Source organism: Bison bison, unplaced genomic scaffold (genome assembly GCF_000754665.1).
Source record: "Bison bison bison isolate TAMUID 2011002044 unplaced genomic scaffold, Bison_UMD1.0 scf7180017863936, whole genome shotgun sequence".
In the NCBI taxonomy this organism is placed as follows: domain Eukaryota; kingdom Metazoa; phylum Chordata; class Mammalia; order Artiodactyla; family Bovidae; genus Bison; species Bison bison.
In genome coordinates, this window is record NW_011494508.1 from 211017 (window position 1) to 236198 (window position 25182).

The 25182-nt window shown below is 37.8% G+C and overlaps 1 protein-coding gene across 1 annotated transcript in view; it reads left to right on the top strand.

Annotated features, from left to right (window-relative positions):
* RIC1 (RAB6A GEF complex partner 1) overlaps positions 1-25182 on the top strand; it is a 145067-nt gene that overhangs the window by 67465 nt on the left and 52420 nt on the right. Inside the window, exons 4-6 of the mRNA XM_010833826.1 lie at positions 13042-13149; positions 21166-21308; positions 21607-21743. Of these exons, the coding sequence (XP_010832128.1) occupies positions 13042-13149; positions 21166-21308; positions 21607-21743 (388 nt within the window). The remainder of the gene's footprint in view (positions 1-13041; positions 13150-21165; positions 21309-21606; positions 21744-25182) is intronic.

Below are 25182 nucleotides of genomic sequence, written 5' to 3' on the forward strand. Positions count from 1 at the left end.
AACCAAACAAAACCAAAAAAAAAAAAAAAAAAAAAAGTGACTTCTACCAGGAAGCTTTGTTTGCCTCCCTTCACTCAGGAGTACAGTCCTGTGCTGCCTGTTATGCAGTGTCTGAAAACTGTTTCTTATATTTTGTCCTTTTTTTTGTTTGTTTTCAATTGTATCTGGAGGGCTAATTTGGCACCAGTTTTCTGTTACTCTAGTAATAAAGTGACTAACCATCTATGTACCTGTCCGTCAACTTGAACAGTTTCTGGTCTTTTTTCATTGGGTATGTTTTAGCACATTTAAGATATCATCATTTTATTTCATCCCAAAATGTTTTCATTATTGACATTCTGGCAAACAATTAGATTGACTCAGAATGATGCTATATGAGGTATGGAGTTTGAGGAAAGAAAACATCCTGAGCCTTACCAGAACTCTGGTTGGAGAATCAAAGCCTTTTAGTCCAGAATTCACTTAGGACTGCCAGAACTTGCTGGATCAAGTCTAACACATTCCAGACATTTTAAAACTTGATAATCTGAGTTGTAAGAGAATAGATCTTAAAAGTTCTCATCACAAGGGGAAAAAAATGTAATTATTTTAAAATATATATGTAAATATATATACATGTATATATGTATATGTATGTATATGTATATATACATTTTCATTTTCATTATCATCTTCAAACACTTACTGTGTGCTATGGTATCATTTGTAAGACATTAGCTGTCCTGATGATGAAAGGTATAAGATGCTAAGGAAGAAAGTATATATATTTACATATATATATGTATATATATTATATATATATACATATATATTTTAAAATATATATGTAAATCATTTTGTTGTGCACCTTAAACTCATACAGGGTTCTATGTCAGTTACACCTCAGTAAACTGGGGAAAAAGAAAAGATGTAAAAATCTGAAGTTAGATTCATTTTCATTATCATCATCAAACACTTATTGTGTGCTATGGTATCATTTGTAAGACATTAGCTGTCCTGATGATGAAAGGTATAAGATGCTAAGGAAGAAATAAGTATTTAACAGCAGTATAAAAATGAGAAATGCCCAGTGAACATCCCTGAAAGTGGTAATATTAATAGCATTTCAGGCAAAGATGCTTGAATTGTCAGGGAAAGTTTTGTAGATAGGGACATTTGAGCTATACTTAGAAGGAAAGATAGGCCTTGGGTAAGTTACGTTGCTAGGAAAACACTGTAGTTTTGAAATTCCTGTCCCATGTCCCTGTGTTACTGTGCCCTCCATACCCCTCCTTGCCCCTCTACCACAAGATTTATCAGGTCATCTGCCATGTTGTTTTCTTTGAAGTGAAGTAAAGTGAAGTCGCTTAGTCATGTCCAATTTTTTGTGATCCCATTGACTGTAGCCTACCATGCTTCTCTGTCCATGGGATTTTCCAGGCAAGAGTACTGGAGTGGGTTGCCATTTCCTTCTCCAGAAGATCTTCCCAACTGGTTGAACCTGGGTCTCCCTCATTGTTTACCACCTGAGCCACCTCGTTGTTTTCTTTAGCTGGCATTTAAAGTATTTGAGATTTCTTGCACGAGTAGACTTTGTTGAAATAAATGCCTGTTGAGTTTAATTGTGTGTGTGCACGTGTGTGTGTGCACGCGCATGTGCTCAGCTTGTCTGACTCTTTGCAACCCCATGGGTCTGTAGCCCGCCAGGCTTCTGTGTCCATGGAATTTCTCAAGCAAGAATACTGGAATGGGTTGCCATTTCTTTCTCTAGGGAATCTGCCAGACGCTTGTCTCTCATATTGGCAGGTGGAATTTTTACCACTGTGCCACCGGGGAAGCCCTTACTTAATTGTATAGTGAAACTTTGCTTTTAATTCATGAAAAATACATCAGTAAAACAAAACTCTAAAAATGGCTTAATTTCATTTTTCATTCTTATGATATTGGACTTAGTATTATTACTTCTAATAAATACATAGCAGTTTAGAGATCTGGAGAAGAGAATAGAATTTGAAATTGGAGACACCTGGGTTTCAATCTGTGTCCTACTTTTTGCAGGCATTGACTTGGAAAAGCTGCTTGTTCGGTTATTTTCTATGCTTTTATGCATCTGTAAGATAAGAATAGTGAGTTAGTAGGTCTTTAGTAAGTTGCAGTTGTTATTGTCTGGGTTGCCTTTTGAATTATTAAACATAATCTACTTCCACTGGACATTTGACAATGTGTGTGTTCAGAAAAGAAGAAAATTCAAGTTCACTGGGAGATGGTGATGACAGGGAGGCCTGGCGTGCTGCGATTCATGGGGTCGTGAAGAGTCGGACACAACTGAGTGACTGAACTGAACTGAAATATATGAATTCTCTTATAATCCATTTATTTCTCTGTGGTCAGTAGTAATGCCCCTTCTTTCATTTCTAATTTTAGTAAGTTGAATCTTTTTTCCTTAGGTTTTTCAGTTTTATTGATGTTTTCAGAGAACTACCTGTGCTTTATTTGATTTTCTCTATTATTTTCCAGTTCTCTGGGGTTTTTTTGTTGTTGTTGTTCATATCCATTCCAGTCTTCATTATATCCTTCCTTCTGCTAGTTTTGTTGTTGTTCAGTCGGTAAGTCACATCCAACTCTTATAAGTTTGCTCCTTCTGTTGTTCCTTTTAGGAGATGTGAAGTTAGGTTATAGATTTGAGATTTTTCTTCTCTTTTAAGTGTAAGCATCTTGGCTGTATATTTTCCTCTGATGACTGCATTTACTGCCCTCTATGACGTTGTGTTTTCATTTTCATTAGTCTCAAAGGATTTTTAATTTTCCTTTTGGTCTTTAACCTGTTGGCGGTCTCTGAGACTTGTTTAATTTCTACATTTTTGGATATTTCATAATTTCCCTTCTGTTATTGCTATGTAGTTTCATTCCATGGTGATCAGATATTGATTTCAGTCTTTTTAAATGTATTGAGGCATTTTGGTGACCTAATGTGTTCTATTCATGTATGTTTGTGAAAGAGTGTATATTCTGCTGTTACCTGGTAGTCTGGTATGTGTCTTAGTTCTGAGTGGTTTATAATGTTCAGATTCTCTATTTCCTTACTAATCTTCCGTCTAATTGTACTGTGCATTATTGAAAGTGGGGTATTGAAATGTCCATTTGTTACTTTTGAATTATTTCTCCCTTCCGTTGCTTCAGTATTTGCTTCATAAGTTTTCAGACTCTTGTTATTAAAAGTTTTATCTGTTTATAATAGTTATATCTTCTTGCTGGATTGACTCTTTCATCAATATGCAATGTCCTTTATCTCTTGTAACAATTTTTTGTTTGAAGTATTTTGTCAGATATTACTACAACCACCTAGCTTTGTCTTATTTGCTATTTGCATGAAATATTTTTTCATCCTTTTATATTCAACTTACTTCTTTTGCTCTAAAATGAGTTTCTTATAGAAAACTTAGAGGTGGGATCATATATTTTTTTATTTTTTATTTTATTTTTATTTTTTATTTATTTATTTTTATATTCAGTCAATGTGTCTTTTAATTGGAGAGTTTAATCTGTTTACAAATAAGGTAATTGATGATAAAGGAATTCTGCTATTTTGCTATTTGTTTTCCATGTGTCATATCTTTTTTGATCCTCAGTTTCTCCATACTGTCTTCTTTTGTGTTTAATTTTGATTCCTCTTTCATTTCCTTCTCTCTGTATATTTTTAGTTTTTCTCAGTGGTTACCTTGGGAATTACTTAGCATCTTACATTTAAACAACCTAGATTGAATTAATAACAACTTGATTTCAATACTAAAGCTATATTCCTGTACAAATTCATCCCTCTCATTTTTTCTTATTGTCACACATTACATCATTATGCATCGTGAGCCCATAATGTAGATCTAGAATTATCTTTTCATTCATTGTTGTTGTTCGTTTCTCAGTTGTGTCCAGCTCTTTGCTACCCCATGGATGGCGGCATGCCAGGCTTCCCTGTCCTTCACTGTCTCCCTAAGTATGTTCAGTCTCAAGTCCATTGAGTCTGTGATACCATCTAACCATCTCATCCTCCACTGCCCCCTTCTCCTTTTGCCCTCTATCTTTCCTAGCATTTGGGTCTTTTCCAGTGAGGTGGCTCTTCACATCAGATGGGCAAAATATTGGAGCTTCAGTATCAGTTCTTCCAGTGAATAATCAGGATTGATTTCCTTTAGGATTGGGAAGGAAAATCCTAACCCTAAACCCTAACCCTGGTTTGGTCTCCTTGAAGTCCAAGGGACTCTATCTCGTGCCACAGTTTGAAAGCAGCAGTTCTTCCTTTGATGCTCAGCTCAGCCTTCTCTATGGTCCAGCTCTCACATCCGTACATGACTACTGGAAAAGCCATAGCTTTGACTGTACGGACCTTTGTAGGCAAAGTGATATCTCTGCCTTTTAATATGCTGTCTAGTTTGGTCATAACTTTTCTCCCAAGGAGTAAGCGTCTTTTAATTTCATGGCTGTAGTCAGTGATTCTGGAGCCCAAGAAACTAAAGTCTGTCACTGTTTCCATTTTTTTCCCCATCTAGCTGCCATGAAGTGATGGGACCAGATGCCATGATCTTCATTTTTTGAATGTTGAGTTTTGAGCCAGTTTTTTCACTCTCCTCTTTCACTTTCATTAAGAGACTCTTTAGTTCCTCTTCGGTTTCTGCCATTAGGGTGGTGTCATCTGCATATCTGAAGTTACTGATATTTCTCCCAGTAATCTTGATTCCAGCTTGAGCTTCATCCAAGCAGGCATTTTGCATGATGTACTCTGCGTAGAAATTAAATAAGCAAGGTGACAGTATGCAGCTTTGACATACTCCTTTCCCAATTTTGAACCTCCGATTCTGACTGTTGCTTCTTGACCTGCATACAGGTTTCTCAGGAGACAGGCAAGGTGGTCTGGTATTTCCATCTCTTTGAGAATGTTCCACAGTTTGTTGTGATCCACACAGTCAAAGGCTTTAGTGTAGTCAATGAAGCAGAAGTAGATGTTTTTCTGGAATTCCCTTGCTTTTTTTATGACCCATCAGATATTGGCAATTTGATCTCTGGTTCCTCTGCCTTTTCGGAATCCAGCTTGAACATCTGGAGGTTCTCGGTACACATACTGTTGAAGCCTGGCTTGTAGGATTTTGCGCATTACCTTGCTAGCGTGTGAAATGAGTGCAATTGTACAGTAGTTTGAACTTTCTTTGGCATTGCCCTTTTTTGGAATTGGGATGAAAACTGACCTTTTCCAGTTCTATGGCCACTGCTGAGTTTTCCAAATTTGTTGGCATATTGAGTGCAGCACTTTAGCAGCAGCATCTTTTAGGATTTGAGATAGCTCAGCTGGAATTCCATCACACCCAGTAGCTTTGTTTGTAGGGATGCTTCCTAAGGTCCACTTGACTTCACACTCCAGGATGTCTGGCTGTAGGTGAGTGATCACACCATCATGGTTATCTGGATCATTAGGACCTTTTTTCGTACAGTTCTTCTGTGTATTCTTGCTGCCTGTTCTTAATATCTTCTATTTCTGTTAGGTGTATACCATTTCTATTCTTTATTGTGCCCATCTTTGCATGAAATGTTCTCTTGGTATCTCTGATTTTCTTGAAGAGATCCTAGTCTTTCCTATTCTATTGTTGTCCTCTGTTTCTATGCATTGTTCATTTAAGAAGACTTTCTTATCTCTCTTTGCTATTCTTTGGAATTCTGCATTCAGATGGGTATGTCTTTTTTGTCTCATTTGCCTTTCGTTTCTCCTCTTTTCTCAGCTATTTGTAAGCCCTCCTCAGACAACCATTTGCCTTGTTGCATTTCTTTTTCCTGGGGATGGTCTTGATCACTGACTGCCTCCTGTACAGTGTTACGAATCTCCATCCATAGTTCTTCAGGCACTCCATCTATCAGATCTAATGCCTTGAATCTATTTGCCACTTCTACTGTATAATCAATCATAAGGGATTTGGTTTAGGTTATACCTGAATGGCCTAGTGGTTTTCCCTACTTTCTTCAATTTAAGTCTGAATTTGTCAATAAGGTGTTCATGAATGAGCATGCAGGCTTAGTTCCTCTGCAGCATGTGGGATCTTAGTTCTCCAACCAGCAGTTGAGCTCACATCCCCTGCACTGCACAATGGATTCTTTACCGCTGGACCACTAGGGAAGTCCTGAGGATCCCTTGCATATGACAAGTCACTTCCCTTGTTGCTTTCAAGATTCTGTCTTTCAGTAGTTTACAGATTATGTATCTTGGTGTGAATCTTTTTAAATTTATCCTTCTTGGGAGTTTGCTATGTTCCTTGGATAGTAGATTTCATGTCTTCATCATATCTGGAACATTTTTATCCATTATTTCCTCAGTTATTCTTCCTTTGTCCTTTCTCTTGCCTTTCCTTTGGTACTCCCATTATATGTGTGATGGTATGCATGGTGGCGCCCCATGGTCTCTTAAGCTACATTCATTTTTCTTCATTCTTTCTTTCTGCTCTTCAGACTGCATACTGAATAAAATCACCTATGAATGATAATCACAAGCTACTGTTGGGTTTTACTGGACCACAGTCTAATAACTCTTATAGTTATTTGACATAGTATATAGATGACCCTTGAACAACATGGGTTTGAACTGTACAGGTTCACTTATGAGTGGATTGTTTTCAATAAAGATATAGTACAACATGACACATGGTTAGTGGAATCTGTGAATGCAGAACCACAGATAAAGAGGACTAACTGTGGGACTTAAGTATCAGTAGATTTTGATATGCATGGTGGGTCCTGAAATCAGTCCTCTCCAGACACCAAGGGACAGCTGTATTATATGTCATAAGCTAAGCTTATGACAGCTAAGTCCCTGAGATAGAGGATTAAAGCAGAGCATCATGTGCTAAGTGTTGGCTCTTAAATACTCTGCCCAGAAGTAACATAAATCACTTCCCCTTGTGTTTTGTAGGCCAAAACAAGTCACATGGCCGTACCTCATTTTAAGTGGTCAGTCAGTCAGTTCAGTCGCTCAGTTGTGTCTGACTCTTTGCGACCCCATGAATCACAGCACACCAGGCCTCCCTGTCCATCACCAACTCCCGGAGTTCACCCAGACTCACGTTCATCGAGTCAGTGAGGCCATCCGGCCATCTCATCCTCTGTCGTCCCCTTCTCCTCCTGCCCCCAATCCCTCCCAGCATCAGAGTCTTTTCCAATGAGTCAACTCTTCGCATGAGGTGGCCAAAGTACTGGAGTTTCAGCTTTAGCATCATTCTTTCCAAAGAAATCCCAGGGCTGATCTCCTTCAGAATGGACTGGTTGGATCTCCTTGCAGTCTAAGGGACTCTCAAGAGTCTTCTCCAACACCACAGTTCAAAAGCATTAATTCTTCGGCGCTCAGCCTTCTTCATAGTCCAACTCTCACATCCATACATGACCACAGGAAAAACCATAGCCTCGACTAGACGGAACTTTGTTGGCAAAGTAATGTCTCTGCTTTTGAATATGCTATCTAGGTTGGTCATAACTTTCCTTCTTCCTTCCTTACTTACTCCTTCCAAGGAGTAAGCATCTTTTAATTTCATGGCTGCAGTCACCATCTGTAGTGATTTTGGAGCCCAGAAAAATAAAGTCTGACACTGTTTCCACTGTTTCCCCATCTATTTGCCATGAAGTGATGGGCCCGGATGCCATGATCTTCGCTTTCTGAATGTTGAGCTTTAAGCCAACTTTTTCACTCTCCTCTTTCACTTTCATCAAGAGGCTTTTGAGTTCCTCTTCACTTTTTGCCATAAGGGTGGTGTCATCTGCATATCTGAGGTTATTGATATTTCTCCCGGCAGTCTTGATTCCAGCTCATATTTCTTCGAGTCCAGCGTTTCTCATGATGTACTCTGCATATAAATTAAATAAGCAGGGTGACAATATACAGCCTTGACGTACTCCTTTTCCTATTTGGAACCAGTCTGTTGTTCCATGTCTAGTTCTAACTGTTGCTTCCTGACCTGCATACAAATTTCTCCAGAGGTAGATCAGGTGGTCTGGTATTCCCATCTCTTTCAGAATTTCCCACAATTTATTGTGATCCACACAGTCAAAGGCTTTGGCATAGTCAGTAAAGCAGAAATAGATGTTTTTCTGGAACTCTCTTGCTTTTTCCATGATCCAGCGGATGTTGGCAGTTTGATCTTTGGTTCCTCTGCCTTTTCTAAAAGCAGCTTGAACATCAGTAAGTTCACAGTTCACATATTGCTGAAGCCTGGCTTGGAGAATTTTGAGCATTACTTTACTAGTGTGTGAGATGAGTACAATTGTGTTGTAGTTTGAGCATTCTTTGGCATTGCCTTTCCTTGGGATTGGAATGAAAACTGACCTTTTCCAGTCCTGTGGCCACTGCTGCGTTTTCCAAGTTTGCTGGCATATTGAGTGCAGCACTTTAACAGCATCATCTTAAGTGGTCAGGAAAGCACAATTTTATGTGCCCAAGAATGAGAAATACATTATTTTTCAGTAGCTTAAATGACAACCAGGTATGCATACAGTGTGGTTGTGTCTGTCTCTAAGAAGCCTCTGTTACTGAGTGAGAGTTATAATTCTCAGTATGCTTTTATTATCTCCTTTCAGAAAAGGTTATGATAAAGTAGTCTGCCAGCAGATGACTTTGCGTACTCTTGCTAATAGTCTCCTAAGTAATCTACAGACTGTTCCTCCCCACTCTATCCCTAATCCCTTCTTTGGCATTCATTGTAATATTTCTTTGTGTACACAAAGGTTATTATTAACCTCTTTAATTCTACTAGTTTTCAGTTTCTTACCACCTGGAATTGAAACCACTGGCTCACATGTCAACTCTTGCGCTTACTAGTTGTGTGACTGTAAACAGAATTCTTAATAATAAACTGAAGCTTCAATTTCTTTTCTGGAAAAATAGAGATGATAATGCCTGATTCAAAGGATGGTAGTCAGTCGATTGAGATAATGTTTGCAGAATTTATTGTGTACTCATATTTAGTGAATGCTCAATTTACTGCTTTTTTTTCTTTCTGGCATTCAGTGCTCTTCATAGTTAGACTTTAATTTACCCTTCCCGCCTCATCTTTCATGGATGAGTGAAAGTTGCTCAGTCATGTCTGATCATTTATGCCCTCCAGACTCTTCTGTCCATGGAATTCTCCAGGCAAGAATACTGGAGTGGGTAGCCATTCCCTTCTCCAGGGGATCATCCCAACCCAGGGATCGAACCCAGGTCTCCCACATTGCAGGCAGATTCTTTACCATCTGAGCCACCAGAGAAACCTGCCCTTTCAAAAATCTGATGCAGTACTCAAATTATTGTTGAATTATAAGTAAGAGTATTTTTGATCAGAAAGTTAATTTTTTTTGTTATTGTGATTTTAACAGTTGACTGCATTTTAGTACGTTTAGAGGAAGCAATGGAAACTATACTGTGAAATATATTTCTTAGTTTTGCAGTGAAAGTCACTGAGAAGTCAGAATTTACTTGAATTTGCTGTAAAATGGTTAATACTTTAGCTTTACTAAATGATAGTATTTATATAAAGGAAAATAGTTTGCAGTTTAAAGATGGGTGATGAGGTTTCCACTTTTTTTGGTTGCGCTGGATCTTTGTTGCTATGTGCTGGCTTTCTCTAGTCGTGGCAAGCAGTGGCTCCTCTCTGCTGTGGTGCACAGGCTCTAGGCGCCCAGGCTTCAGTAGTTGTAGCACATGAACTCAGTAGTTGTGGTGCTCCTGCTCAGTTGCTCCTCAGTATGTAGAATCGTCCCAGACCAGGGATCAAACCTGTGTACCCTGCATTGGCAGGCGGATTCCCATCCATTGGACCACCAGGGAAGACCTCTGCTTTTTTCTTGAAAATCAGCAATTAGAATGAAAAGTTGAAATTCTTTTTTCACCTTTAATGACAGCTGGAAATATCTAACCAATAACCAAAAATTTGGATAAGAATAAATGACTCAAGAAGAAGATCAAACCTGAGAGCCTGTGGTTGCATATTTGATATTGATGAACAACAACTTGTTTGATCAGAACTCTAGAATGGCTCAGGTACTAATATCACAGAATATAGAGGGCCATAAATGGGGATTGTTTGAAAAATCTGAACAGGGAATGGAATTTCTATGTTCTTACCTCGCAGGAGGCAGGAAATACACTGTCTGTTTAAACCAGAGGGATTCCAGGCATAGAATAGGGCAAGGATGAGATGCTAAACTAAAGATGGTGATTAAGTGAAAGTTGTGCTGAATGATAGGATGTCAAGCTTTCTTCCCTTGCTCTGCTCCAGACATCTGGCTTCTGTACTTAAATATCCCAGATAGGATTGAGGGATTCTTCCTGGAGAAATTAAATCACTCCAGATGAATGACCCAACAGGCTATCATATTGGAAGACTTCTGGCCAGTATACTGAGGGCCACCAGTTGACAACCCAACTTAACACAGAGCTTATAATTTGTTTTTTCTTACTAACCTGTTAAACATGAAGAAATATTGTTAGCTAAGGATTGTTAGCCATCTTAAGAGAGTTTCCAATGTAAAATAGACACACACACAGAAAAAAGGAAACTCACAGGAAATAGATGAGACTTCCCTGGTGGTCCAGAGGTTGAGAATCTGCTTTCCAGTGCAGGGAATGCGGATTCTATCCCTGGCTCGAGAAGATCCCACGAGCCATGAGGCAGCTAAGTCCGTGTGCTGTGACTAGAGAGCCGGCTCACTGCAGCTGCTGAGCCTGCACCCTCTAGAACCCTTGTGCCACAGCTAGAGAAAGCTTGCACATTGCAGTGAAGACCCAGTGCAGCCAAATAAATAAATAAACCTTTTTTAAAAATGCAAATGATGGAAAGGAAATAGTGCAGGGAAAAAAAACACTTTGGGGAGATAATAATAAACAAACAGATACTGCCTAATTTTAAAAAAATGATTCTATAAGAAAAAAGGGGAAATCGGTGAGAAAGTTCCTGGAATTGAGAAGTATGATAGCAGAAATTTAAAATTCAGTAAAAGCATTGGAAGAAACATTTGTGGGACCCTCCTAGGATGTAGAACAGTAGCAGAAGAAATGCCTTTTCAGACAACTTTATCATAGTCTTTTTTGGAGGGACAAGCATTCATTCAAGTGTCATAATAAAATAGAGACATTTCAGACTTGAGAGTTCTAAGTTTACTTCTCATGCACCTTTCCAGGAAGCCCCAAGAATATGTGAACCAAGGAAGATACGGGATCTATAAAATAAAGGATTCAACATAGGAAGGAAGCAAAGAAATCATAAGGATGATGACAAAGTAAATATCATATTCAATAGCTATGCACTAGACTTAGGCAGTAGGCCATTGGGCATAAAGAAGGGTGACTCCAGAAGCAGGGGCAGGGGGAATGGAAATGATAAGTTCTATAACAGGTTTGCCCAAATAGAAGATTTTATTGAGAGTTGTTTTGTCAGAGCTGTTAAGGAATATGAGACAATTAGGTATAAGTTTAAAGGAAATCAAGCAAATGGAGGCATGTGGTAAAGTTAACTTCAAGAAAATTATCAAGTTATATAAGGAAAGAAATGTAATTACTGAACACTACTTGACCCAGAAGTGAAACATACTTATATAATCATCATAATGAAAACATTTGGTGTAATTATGTTGGGAGGATGGGGAGAAAATGGTAACTGAGAATAGAAAGTTAATAATGTCTAAAATTAATGATGCTAAAGCAGTGTAAACACATGGTTTAAAAATATGCAAGTAGATAAAAAAAGATAACAGCTCAAAGAATTCAAGCTGGCTGCTTTGTCACTGAAAGAAGACTACTTCTGTAGTTTTCTTGGTTGTAAGCCTTCTAGCATTGTTTGACTTTTTATCAGTATATGTATGTATTACTTTGAAAAATAACTTTAAAACTAGATGTACATGGAGAATGTCTCAGGAAATTCATCACAGTGTTTTGTGTGATTGGTCAGATGTGACTCCTATAAATTATTGATAATAACTCATAGTGGCCTTCTAAGGGCTTTCATATCACTCAGACATACTAATTGAATATGAACATGTTTGGTTAAACATTAGCCCGTTTAGCCATTCAGACATGTAGAAAGAATCAGATATTCCAGCACATGGCAGTAGCTGGATGATGATAAAGCCCCATCAGGCTTCAGTATGGGAAATAACCTAAAACTAAAAAAGTATCTGAATAATTTTCTTACTCAAAGCTAGGACTTTTAAAAGCTGTTTAACTTGTTAGACTCTTTGCACATAATTTTAGTAATATTGACAAATTGGTTTATAGGATTATAGCTAACAAGATGGAAAGATGATGGAGGCAGACTAATTGTTGCCTTGAGTTAATCATAACTGATAGTAAGAGAATAGACAGATAGCTGTTAAATCCTAGCACAGGCATTGAGAAAGAATGTCCAAATGCCATATGGTTATAAAGATCCTAAAACATCTTTATAGTCCTTTTGAGGGTGTGTGTGTGACAGCTCAATTATGTTGGCATTGACCTAGCTGCTCTAGTGCAGCCATTTAGTGCCAAGGAGTTTTCAAATTTAGCCATTCTGCCATTTATTACCACTTACTTAAAACATCTCCTAATTGTATCCCTGAATCTGACCTTCTGTCTGATATACACCTAAAGGATAGAAAGCAAGAGTGAGGTGTGGACTAAGGTAAGACGAGGTGACGATTTGGATCACTTCGGATATGCACTATACGATAGAATGGTATATAAGTTCCATAGTTGTCCAACTCAGAAAAAGGCAATCAGTCATTTTAAATAAGCTATCTCTTGGTTCCTTTGAGAATTCACTTTTATCTTGACTGTCGTGTGTGTGTGTGTGTGTGTGTGTGTGTGTGTGTTTTAGATTCTTTGCTTTTCTCCCTCTACTACCAACCCTCCCCCGCCCCCAACACAGGTTACATTGGTCAAACACATTAATTTCTAATTGATATTGTCTGCTAAAATGGAATTTAAATATGTTTTTTTACTTGAGAACCTAAAGGATGAACACTTAATTTGTACATATGATTGAATTAAATATCTTTCTCTTTAATCCTGTGTATTCTTTTTTTTAGAGGAAGCCCGCAAATGAAAGGGACACCCCATTTTAAGGAAGAACAGTGTGCTCCAGCATTAAATTTAGAGATGAAGAAAATACTGGATTTGCAAGCACCCATCATGAGGTACAGTACTTTGGTTAAACTTAGCATTTCGTGATGACAATATACAGTGTGGGGTTTGTTAATCACATGAGCAATAAGAAAGTTGATTTTACTTCTTGTCATCGAGGATCATTTCTTTTTAGTCCTAGAAATTCTTGATTAGTCTTATAAAAAATGTAAAACCTTACAAAATAGTACATTATTATATTTAAATTATAGTAATAAAGCCCACAGTTTGGATACATCAATTATAATTCTATTTAGAAATTTTTATTTTTTTATAAGATCTAGAATTGTTCAAATGATATAGTTCAGTTCAGTTGCTCAGTCGTGTCTGATTCTTTGTGATCCCATGGACTGCAGCACGCCAGGCTTCCCTGTCCCATCAACTCCTGGAGCTTGCTCAAACTCACATCCATGGAGTCAATGATGCCATCCAACTATCTCATCCTCTGTCGTCCCCTTCTCCTGCCTTCAATCTTTGCCAGCATCAGGGTCTTTTCCAAGGACCATGGTTAGAAAAGGGTTGAACCAGGGTCTTTTCTGGTTCTTCACATCAGATAGCCAAGGTATTGGGGCTTCAGCTTCAGCATCAGTCCTTCCAATGAGTATTCAGGACTGATTTCATTTAGGATTGACTGGTTTGATCTCCTTGCAGTCCAAGGGGTTCTCAAGAGTCTTCTCCAACACCACAGTTCAAAAGCATCAATTCTTCAGCACTCAGCTTTCCTTATAGTACAACTCTCACATCATACATGACTACTGGAAAAATTATAGCCTTGATTAGATGGACCTTTGTTGGCAAAGTAGTGTCTCTGCTTGTTAATATGCTGACTAAGTTTGTCATAGCTTTTATTCAGGGAGCAAGTGTCTTTTAATTTCATGGCTATAGTTACCATCTGCAGTGAATTTGGAGCCCCCCAACATTAAGTCTGTCACTGTTTCCATTGTTTCCCTGTCTATTTGCCATGAAGTGATGCCATGATCTTAGTTTTCTGAATGTTGAGTTTTAAGCCGACTTTTTCACTCTTTCAGTTTCATCAACAGGCTCTTTAGCTCTTCTTCGCTTTCTGCCATAAGGGTGGTGTCATCTGTGTATCTGAGGTTATTGATACTTCTCCAGCAATCTTGATTCCAGCTTGTGCTTCACCCAGCCTGGCATTTCACATGATGTACTCTGCATATAAGTTAAATAAGCAGAGTGACAGTATACAGCCTTGATGTACTCCTTTCCCAATTTGGAACCAGTCTGTTGTTCCATGTCCAGTTCTAACTGTTGCTTCTTGACCTGCATACAGATTTCTCAGGGTGCAGGTAAGGTGGTCTGGTATTCCCATCTCTTTAAGAATTTTCCACAGTTTGCTGTGATCAACACAGGCAAAGGCTTTAGCGTAGTCAATAAAGCAGAAGTAGATGTTTTTCTGGAACTCTCTCGCTTTCTCAGTGATCCAACGGATGTTGACAATTTGATCTCTGGTTCCTCTGCCTTTTCTGAATCCAGCTTGAACATCTGGAAGTTCACCGTTCACGTACTGTTGAAGCCTGGCTTGGAGAATTTTGAGTGTTACTTTGCTAGCGTGTGAGGTCAGTGCACTTGTGCAGTAGTTTGAGCATTCTTTGGCATTGCCTTTCTTTGGGATTGGAATGAAAACTGACCTTTTCCAGTCCTGTGGCCACTGCTGAGTTTTCCAAATTTGCTGGCATATTGAGTACAGGACTTTCACAGCATCATCTTTTAGCACTTGAAATAGCTCAACTGGAATTCTATCACCTCCACTAGCTTTGTTCGTAGTGATGCTTTCTAAGGCCCACTTGACTTCACATTCCAGGATGTCTGCCTCTAGGTGAGTGATCACACTATCGTGACTATCTGGCTCATGAAGATCTTCTTTGTATAGGTCTTGTGTGTATTCTAGCCACCTCTTCTTGATATCTTCTGCTACTGTTAGTTCCATACCATTTCTGTCCTTTATTGAGCCCATCGTTGCATGAAATGTTCCCTTGGTATCTCTAATTTTCTTGAAGAGATCTCTAGTCTTTCCCATTCTATTGTTTTCCTCTGTTTCTTTGCATTGATCACTAAGGAAGGCTTTCTTATTGCTCCTTGCTGTTCTTTGGAACTCTGCATTCAAATGGGTGGAATTTGAATTCAAATCTTTTCATTTCTCCTTTGCCTTTCACTTCTGTTCTTTTTTCAGCTATTTGTACGGCATCCTCAGACAACCATTTTGCCTTTTTGCATTTCTTTTTCATGGGGATGGTTTTGATCACTGCCTACTATATAATGTCACAAACCTTTGTCCATAGCTCTTCAGGCACTCTATCAGATCTAATCCCTTGAATCTGTTTGTCACTCCCACTGATAATCATAAGGGATTTGATTTAGGTCATACCTGAATGGTCTAGTGGTGGTGTTACTTTCTTCAATTTAAGTCTGAATTGGAAATAAGGAATTCATGATCTGAGCCACAGTCAGCTCCTGGTCTTGTTTTTGCTGACTGTATAGAGCTTCTCCATCTTTGACTGCAAAGAATATAATCAGTTTGATTTCAGTTTTGAGCATCTGGTGATGTCCATGTGTAGAGTTGTCTCTTGTGTTGTTGAAGAGAGTGTTTGCTGTGACCAGTGCATTCTCTTGGCAAAACTGTGTTAGGTTTTACCCTGCTTCATTCTGTACTCCAAGGCCAAATTTGCCTGTTATTCCAGGTGTCTCTTGATTTCCTACTTTTGCATTCCAGTCCTCTATAATGAAAAGAACATCTTTTTGGGTGTTAGTTCTAGATGTCTTATAGGTCTTGATAGAACCATTGAACTTCACCTTCTTCAGCATTACTGCTTGGGGCATAGACTTGGATTACTGTAATATTAAATGGTTTGCCTTGGAAACAAATAGAGATCATTCTGTCGTTTTTGAGATTGCACCCAAGAACTGCATTTCTGACTTTTGTTGACTATGAGTGCTACTCTGTTCTCTTCGTTTCAAATGATATAACATAGTGTTATTACTTAAAAAGATACTTCTGCTTTTGTACAAACGTTGAGGGCACTCTTTGTTGAAAAAACTCCCAAATATGTTGTTGGATTAAAAAAAAAAAGAAAAATATGCTGTATGTAATAATGCTAGCATTACTGTTCCTGTTTTTAATGAGCGCTGGTGGTGGTAGATTAGGTGTTGTTCTGGAAGAATACCTAAGAAACTGGGCATGAGAACTGAGTGGCGCAGGGGGACAGGTTTTGGAAGAAGTATTTATATGAATGCAATATGTGAATATATTAAGCTATTGTATATGAGTGCAGTACCTATGTTTTTTAAATCCTTCCGATTCACAGTTGTAATGAACGGCTTCTTTTATTGTTTCTCTTATTAGAATACAGTACAGATAGTGGAACATACTAAATAGTATTGTGTGCAAGTGGCTGACTGTTGTCTTGCCTTGTTTAATCTATCCTTTTTCACTCCAATTCTCAGAGAAAAAGAATGCCTTTTTGGTGTTTCTATTCACTTTCAAATGTGATGAGGGCTACAAAAGATTGCATTAAGGTTACTCTCTATCTCGGATTTTATTTCAGCATAGAGATTCTGTTTAAGAATGTAACTTGTGTGAGGAATTTTGAATGTCTAGGAACCAAGCTATGTGGGACTGTACAAGCATGGCTTTCTGCGTCCACCTGGTGGGGGGAAAAATATACAGTTCATGGAAATAGGATAGGAAAAAAACCTTTAAAAAAAAGAATTCCTGCTATCTTGTACAAATGTAACTTGTGCTCGTTTTTAACCTACTTATTTAGATGATTGGAAATCTCTAAGGTTTCTCTCAAAACGTCAGTAAAATGATTGTATTTCAGATGAGTGTTACTATTAGCACCTGTAACATGGACCTCCTGGAAATTTAGTTGGAGAATTCCTATATAATTTTCAATTGAGTGAGGAGGTATGAAAATTGGGCTTTTAGCCTTCTGTTTTCTCTCTGAAAACTGCTGAAAATAAGTCAAATAAAGACAGGGACAGACCGCTGCTTATAGGCATAAGATGGCAAGAGTACTGCCATCTTTAATTTTTTATTGAAGAAGGAATAGGATTAAATGTTAAACATCTTTTTTTTGTTATTGATTAAGGATAGAGTATGTTTAGAAAATAAAAAGTACTACGCTGCGATACTTACAATGGATAACCAGCAAGGACCTACTGTATAGCACATGGAACTCTGCTCAGTGTTATGTGGCAGCCTGGATGGGAGTGGGGCTGGCAGGAGAATGGGTGCATGTGTATGTATGGCTGAGGCTCTTCTCTGTTCATCTAAAACTGTCACAACATTGTTAGCTGGCTATATCCCAGTACAAAAAAATTTTTTTAATTTAAAAAAGAAAAAAGTACTAATATGATTTTTAATTAAAACTCTTACTGTGTTTCTAACTAATAATAAATGCTAATAAATTTTACAGTTTATTCTCTATCTTCCTTTTTCTCAGGCACATAGAAAGCCCCATGTAGTATATATAGTATTTAATATTAATTAGGTAACAAACATATTTATATATTTGAGAATTGGTAATTATTAATTATATATTTCCTATTAAGAATATTTGACTAATTAGATTCCAAAATCCTGTTATTCTCCTTCTAAAATCCTATTATTCTGCTTCTAAGATCCTTAATTGAATAACAACAGCAATAACAGACACCCCTGGGATATCACATAGCTGTTAGTAAAGCCCATAGAAGTTAGTGATTGGAGAGCCTCTCTCTAAAGGCATAACTTAGAGTATATTTATATGTATTCTGTGTTTACTTATACCCAGGGTGATTTTTATTTTCAATAAAAATCAGTGCGACATACAAAGACATACATGAAAGAAAAGTGAAAGTAAAAGTCGCTCAGTCATGTCCAACTCTTTGCGACCCCATGGACTATATAGTCCTTGAAATTCTCCAGGGCCAAATACTAGAGTGGGTAAACAGTCCCTTCTCCAAGGGATCTTCCCAAGGATACTGATTATTTGTATAGGATCTTGACATCCCCCAGATGCCCAGAATCAATCCTTTAGGTCTTTGTGAGAACATGAATCAGTGGTGAGGGAAAACACTTGGGTGACTTGGAACAAGACCTGTTTACTAAATTATGGAAATATTCAGTACTTTAACATCTGAAGTCAGCCTTTAACTGAAAGTTTGTTTACTTTCAATTAAACAAGAAGGGTCTATCTTTTTATATAGATTGTTTATCATATTTGTCTCAGTTATTGTAAAGTCATTGTTAATTCCAGCATCAGGATTTTTTATGAGTCAGTTTACATTGATGGATTTTTCTCATAACTCTGGATCCTGTTTTCTTGTTTATTCAGATGCCTGGTCATTTTTTGTCACAGCATGGCGAACGATGGTAGAGATTCTGAATTCTGTTAACTTTGTCAAAGGAGTGTTGAGTTTTGTCTGTCAGGCAGTTAAATTACTGGAGGTTAACCTTGATCTTGTTCCTAACCATCATATGCAGTGATTTTTCTAGGGACATATGAGAAAGGAAGAGAAAGAATGCAATTTGAAATAAACCTAGGCTGACTCCTACAGAATGAAGATCACTGGTAAACCAGTGACTGAAAGTGAAAGTTGCTCAGTTGTGTCCAACTGTTTGCGACCCCATGGACTATACAGTCCATGGAATTCTCCAGGCCAGAATACTGGAGTGGGTAGCCTTCTCCAGGGGATCTTCCCAACCAGGGGTCAAACCCAGGTCTCTCACACTGCAGATGGATTTTTTACCAGCTGAGCCACCAGGGAAGCCCAAGAATACTGGAGTGGGTAGCCTATCCCGTCTCCAGCGTATCTTCCCGACCTGCATTGCAGGCAGATTCTTTACCACTGAGCTACCAGGGAAGTCCAGTGACTGCTCCACTAAATTATTTCTTTTGACATGCAGTTGTTATTGTTCAGTCACTAAGTCATGTCTGACTCTTTGTGATCCCGTGAGCTGTAGCCCAGCAGGCTTCCTTGTTTGTCACTATTTCCCAAAGTTTGCTCAAATTCATGTCCATAGAGTCAGCGACGCTAACCATCTCATTCTTTGCCACCTGCTTCTCCTTTTGCCATCAGTCTTTCCCAGCATCAGGGTCTTTTCCAGTGAGTCAGCTCTTCACTTCATGTGCTTGAAGTATTGGAGCTTCAGCATCAGCCTTTCCAATGAATATTCAGGGTTCATTTCCTTTAAGATTGACTGGTTTGATCTTGCAGTAGCAGGTCTAAAACATAAAGTTTTTATATTCTAGCCACCACATGCTACACATAAAAATATAAATTTGAAATAAAAGAATATATAATATTTTAAAAGATGAACTTTCATGTATACCTGTGGTGGATTCATTTCGATATTTGGCAAAACCAATACAATATTGTAAAGTTTAAAAATAAAATAAAATTTAAAAAAATAAATAAATAAATAAAAATAAAATAAAAGATGAATTTTCTTTAAACTGGAAGTTGTAATTGATTACAAATGCTCTGAAGTTCCAGAGATGGAGCTCAATAAGGGGATAATCTCTTAAAATATTTTTATAGTTGGGAAGAAAATACAGTAAATTGTTAATTATCTGAAATACATAGTAGAATAAGTCATTGGACTCCAAAGAAATGAAGGTTAAAGAAAACATTGAAAAACATTCTTTTCACCATTATGAATTAAAATATTTCTGAAGTAAACGTTTAACCTCTTAAGTGTGAAAGCTAATTTAATAGTATATAATAGAGTGTATGTTAGACATACATTTTTCATTCTTTCTTATACTCAATTTTTTTTTATAGCATTTGATACTCTTGAGACCTTCCCTGGTAGCTTAGACGGTAAAGAGTCTGCTTGCAATGCAGGAGGCCTGGGTCCGATCCCTGGGTCAGGAATATTCCCTGGAGAAGGAAATGGCAACCCACTCCAGTATTCTTGCCTGGGAAATCCTATGGACAGAGGACCCTGGCAGGCTATATAGTTCATGGGGTCGCAAAGAGTCAAACACAATTGAGCGACTGACACTTTGACTTTCACGATTCCCTTGGCTTTCTTGATGCCAAGTTTCCATTGGTTCTCTTTCTTTCTTTCTGCCAGTATCTTTGTAGCTTCATTTTTGGATTATTCCTCACTCTTGACCTTCCTCCCATAAACATTTGGTACCAGATGTAAATAACACTGCCCTCCAGGCTTAGCATTATAGGAGTAAGCAAATTAGGTGTTTATTGCCATGGAAACTGTAATTGTTAAAGCTCTTTGCAAGTATTAATAAATGCTGAGCTCATACTACATAATTTATTCTCAGTACTTAGTTACCTGAGAGGTCTTCTGGAGGGAGAAACTATATTTCTTCACCTTTGAATCTTCGACAAGCATAGCGCCTGTCACAGAGCCCAGACCGTTTAACAGGAGATTCTGTGATACCTTAGAAATACTGTGGTCTGGAACTGTGTTTTCCATGACAGTAGCCACTAGTCAAATGAAGTGACTTAAATGTTAATTGTAGATAAAATAAAACTTAAAATTTAGTGTTTTTGTTACACTCATTCGGTATTTCAAATGTGCGGTCACCACACATGGCTAACGGCTACTGTGTTCAGTAGTACGGATTACGGAATATCTCCATCACTGGTGAAAGTTCTCTTGGACAGGGGTAGAGAATGGGAACCACTACGATCCCTAGCTCTAGACTGTCATTCTATCATTAGTTCATTTTTATGGTTTCTCTGCCTCTTTCCTTTCTTCTCAGCTTCACTTATCCTTCCATCTTCTAATCTGTCATTTCAGTGTGTCTGGTTTTTAAACTCAGTCCGTCAGGTTTGTAATAATAGCAACTATGGTCTTTTTTTTTTCCCCCCAGAATTTCTGATCTAGATTGAATTATACATGGATAAACTACTGTATAGTGAAATTGTTGATAAATGGCAGTTTTATAAGTGGTTTCATGGTCTTTGCTTGAATATTCTTCAGAGCAGTTATATTCATTGCTTTCCCAGTATGCTTTTCTTAAAAGATAACTGATAAATTGCTTATTGCTTCCCTACAGTTTGCAGTCTGTGCTGGAAGATCTCCTGGTTGCTACTTCTGATGGACTTCTTCATCTTATTCACTGGGAAGGAATGACAAATGGGAGGAAAGCTATTAATCTTTGTACAGTACCCTTTTCAGTAGACCTGCAGTCATCTAGAGGTAGTAATACTTTTTACATGAGATAGAACCAGGTGTTTAATATTTTATATAATATAGACAGATATTTTCTATGGATGAACATTGATTTTTCTACTTTGAAATTAATTATGCAAGGGAAGAAAAGGAGAGTGAGTTGAGTGAGTGTGCGTGTGTGTGTAGGAAGGAGTAGTTTGTTCAGTGCTGTTAGGTCTTCAAATTTCGACCTTTTAACTGTTCTTACATGGTTTGCAAGCAAAAGTGTAAGAGAATTAATTTACTATATTTATATTCATATTTCAAATACTTATTTTTTCATCAGCAGGTTCATTCCTGGGTTTTGCAGATGTGCACATTAGAGACATGGAATACTGTGCCACACTTGATGGATTTGCTGTTGTGTTTAATGATGGTAAAGTTGGATTTATTACACCAGTGTCAAGTAGATTTACTGCAGAGGTAGGATTTACTTTCAATGTTTGTTTTTCAATTTTGCATTTATTAATTTTCATCTTCATTAAATCCCCCTCCAGTTTTCCTTATTTAAGATTTTAGGAGTGGTTAATTTTTTTTTTATCAAAGCTATACATACAACTAACATAAACAAAGAAGTCTTAACTATACATAAACAAGGAAGTCTTTTGACATGTTAATGAAAAGGGATCGTTCCTTTCCTCTCTTCATGCCCAGTGTTCATTCTCAGAGGCAACTACTTTTTACTCCTTTATTGGTTATTTTGCTGTTTATCTCCACTACTCTGAGTATTTCCTGTAGTTTTTAGTTTTTAGGCTGTGTTTATTGACTTGCCATTGTGGAAAATGACTGTTTACTTCCCTCTTCCCTGGTCCCACAACGTCTGTAAGTTCTTCCCATCATTCCAATATAGATAATGTGATTTTGATTGTATTAGTATTTGTTTCGTCATCTTGAAGAAATTTCTCTTGGATTCTTCTGGATGGATTGCTTGCTATGCATACCTTTAACACAGCTGCATGTGGGGGCTGTCCATCATCATCATCCTAAGGATTCCCTATATTCCTTTACTCTTAGATCCTTTCAGAGTTAATGGTAAATATTTGATTAGTTAATGTATGAATTTGGTTGTGACAAAGACCCAGAATAAAAATCTGGATTCCCCGAAGGCTGTGTGGGATTTGGTGGGTTTGGTTGACTGTGCTCTTCATAACGTGAGCTAACTGGGTTATTTTTTTCCTCCCCACGCCTTATCCAGTCTTCTCCAAAGACGATGTACCTGGCTGGCCCAGTATTTTGGGATTTTGAGTTATGAAAGAGTTAGACTAGAGATTCCAAATTCAGGAAGTAAACTCCCACGTATCCCTATTTTCAGTGTTGTTTAGAGACCACTGAGATTTTTGTCTTGTTTTTCTCTAAAGAAAATTTTCAGTTTTCTCTTGGAGTGGAGGTAGAATATTCCTTAGCTGCTCAGAGTGGGAGGTAACCTAAGCAGACCCAGGCATTGAATAAACAGTCTTTGAACCAGTCCTGCTGCTTTTAGTTCAGCTTTTAAGAGATATTTTAATTCCCCAAGCCCTTTGTGTAACCTATAATGCAAATTTGACTGTTTTTCAAAGTGTTCCTTACTGCTAGTGAAGGACTCTACTCATACGCTTGCTTCCCAGCTTACAAAATTTTCTGATACTACCTCCTCTCCCATTCTGTCCTTGCCAACTTACACATTTGGGGTTTTAAGAGTCAGAGAAACTAAATATTCATGTTCAGCCTACTCTCTCTAACTGGAAAGAATTTTAAGTTGTTAAAGTATATTTTTCTATATGGTATCAGCTTTCTCGCCTAATTTATTTCACTCAGCATATTGTAAAAGGCAAGATTTCATTCTTCCTTATGGCTAAACACAGTTGACCCTTGAACAACATAGATTTGAACTGCACAGGTCCACTGACACCTGGATTTTTTTTAATAAATACACACTGTGGTACTCTATAATCTGCAATTGCTTGAATCTACAGATACAGACCCATGGATATGGAGGGCCAGCTGTAAAGTTGTGTGTGTATTTTCTACTGTGGGGGATAGGTACCCCTAACCCTCATGTTGTTTGATTCAACTGTATTCCGTTTTGTGTGTGTGTATGTACATATACCAAATTTTCTCTATCCATTCATCCATCAGTGAACACTTAAGTGTTTCCATATTTTGGCTTTTATAAACAATGTTGCATTGAACATGGATGTATAGTAGCTGTACAAATTTACATTGCCATCAGGAATGCATAAGGGTTCCTTTTTCTCCCATTGTCCCAGCACTTAATTATTTCTTGTCTTTTTGATAACAGCCATTCTGACAGGTGTTAGGTAACATCTCATTGTGGTTTTGATGTGCGTTTCTCTTATATTAGTGGTGTTGAGCATCTTTTCAGGTACTTTTTGGGTATCCTTACGGTCCCACCACTTCATGGGAAATAGATGGAGAAACAGTGGAAACAGTGTCAGACTTTATTTTTTGGGGCTCCAAAATCACTGCAAATGGTGATTACAGCCATGAAAGTAAAAGACACTTACTCCTTGGAAGGAAAGTTATGACTAACCTAGATAGCATATTGAAAAGCAGAGACATTACTTTGCCAACAAAGGTCCATCTAGTCAAGGCTATGGTTTTTCCAGTAGTCATGTATGGATGTGAGAGTTGGACTGTGAAGAAAGCTGAGCGCCGAAGAATTGATGGTTTTGAACTGTGGTGTTGGAGAAGACTCTTGAGAGTCCCTTGGACTGCAAGGAGATCCAGCCAGTCCATTCTGAAGGAGATCAGCCCTGGGATTTCTTTGGAAGGAATGATGCTAAAGCTGAAACTCCAGTACTTTGGCCACCTCACGCGAAGAGTTTACTCATTGGAAAAGACTCTGATGCTGGGAGGGATTGTGGACAGGAGGAGAAGGGGACGACAGAGGATGAGATGGCTGGATGGCTTCACTGACTCGATGGACGTGAGTCTGAGTGAACTCCGGGAGTTGGTGATGGACAGGGAGGCCTGGCATGCTGCGATTCATGGGCTCGCAAAGAGTTGGACACGCCTGAGCGACTGATCTGATCTGATGTGTTCTTTAGAAAAATGTCTGTTCAGATCATCTGCCCCCTTTTTTAATCAATTTTTTTGTTATTAAATACATGAGTTCTTTATATATTTTGAATATAACCTTTTGTCACATATGTGATCTGCAAATATTTTCTCCCATTCAGTAGACTGCCTTTTCATTTTGTTGACGTATGTTTGGGATTTAAATTTATTTCCTGAAAATAAACATGTTAGAGCTGGAAGGTAATTGACTCATTTCTGAATATCAGCTTTTATTAGTATTTGGTTAAAGAAAATTTTCTAGTAATTTAAGGATTTAAATAATGAAAAGTAGATGGACATTATTAAGGAAGTTATAAGTAGAAAATATAAGTTACATGAAAACATTACATATGTATTACTGGTAATTGGGAAATACTCTAATGGTGTATTTATATTAGAAATTATTTAAGTGCCTTATAAAAACTCCTGTTTGGCATTCTATAATGGCTGTACAAATTTACAGCCACTATACAGTATACACATCTATATACACATCATATACACACACACACACATATACACTATGTATAACTTACAATATACACTGTAAAACTACAGTAGACACATCTATTAAAATATGTCAGACTATGCCACTCCTCTGCTCAGAACCCTTTAGTAGGACTAGAGTTTTAGGACAAAACCTGCTGGGGTCAACTAGAAAAGCTGGAGAAGAAATAATTTTTTTAATGTGCTTAAAGGCTTTGGAGAGCTAACAGAACAGTAAGGAATTCAGAGGCTAGGGGAGGCCAGAGGCCCAGTGAGCTAAAATGAGCAATGCGCAAACAAGACTGTATGCAACAATATG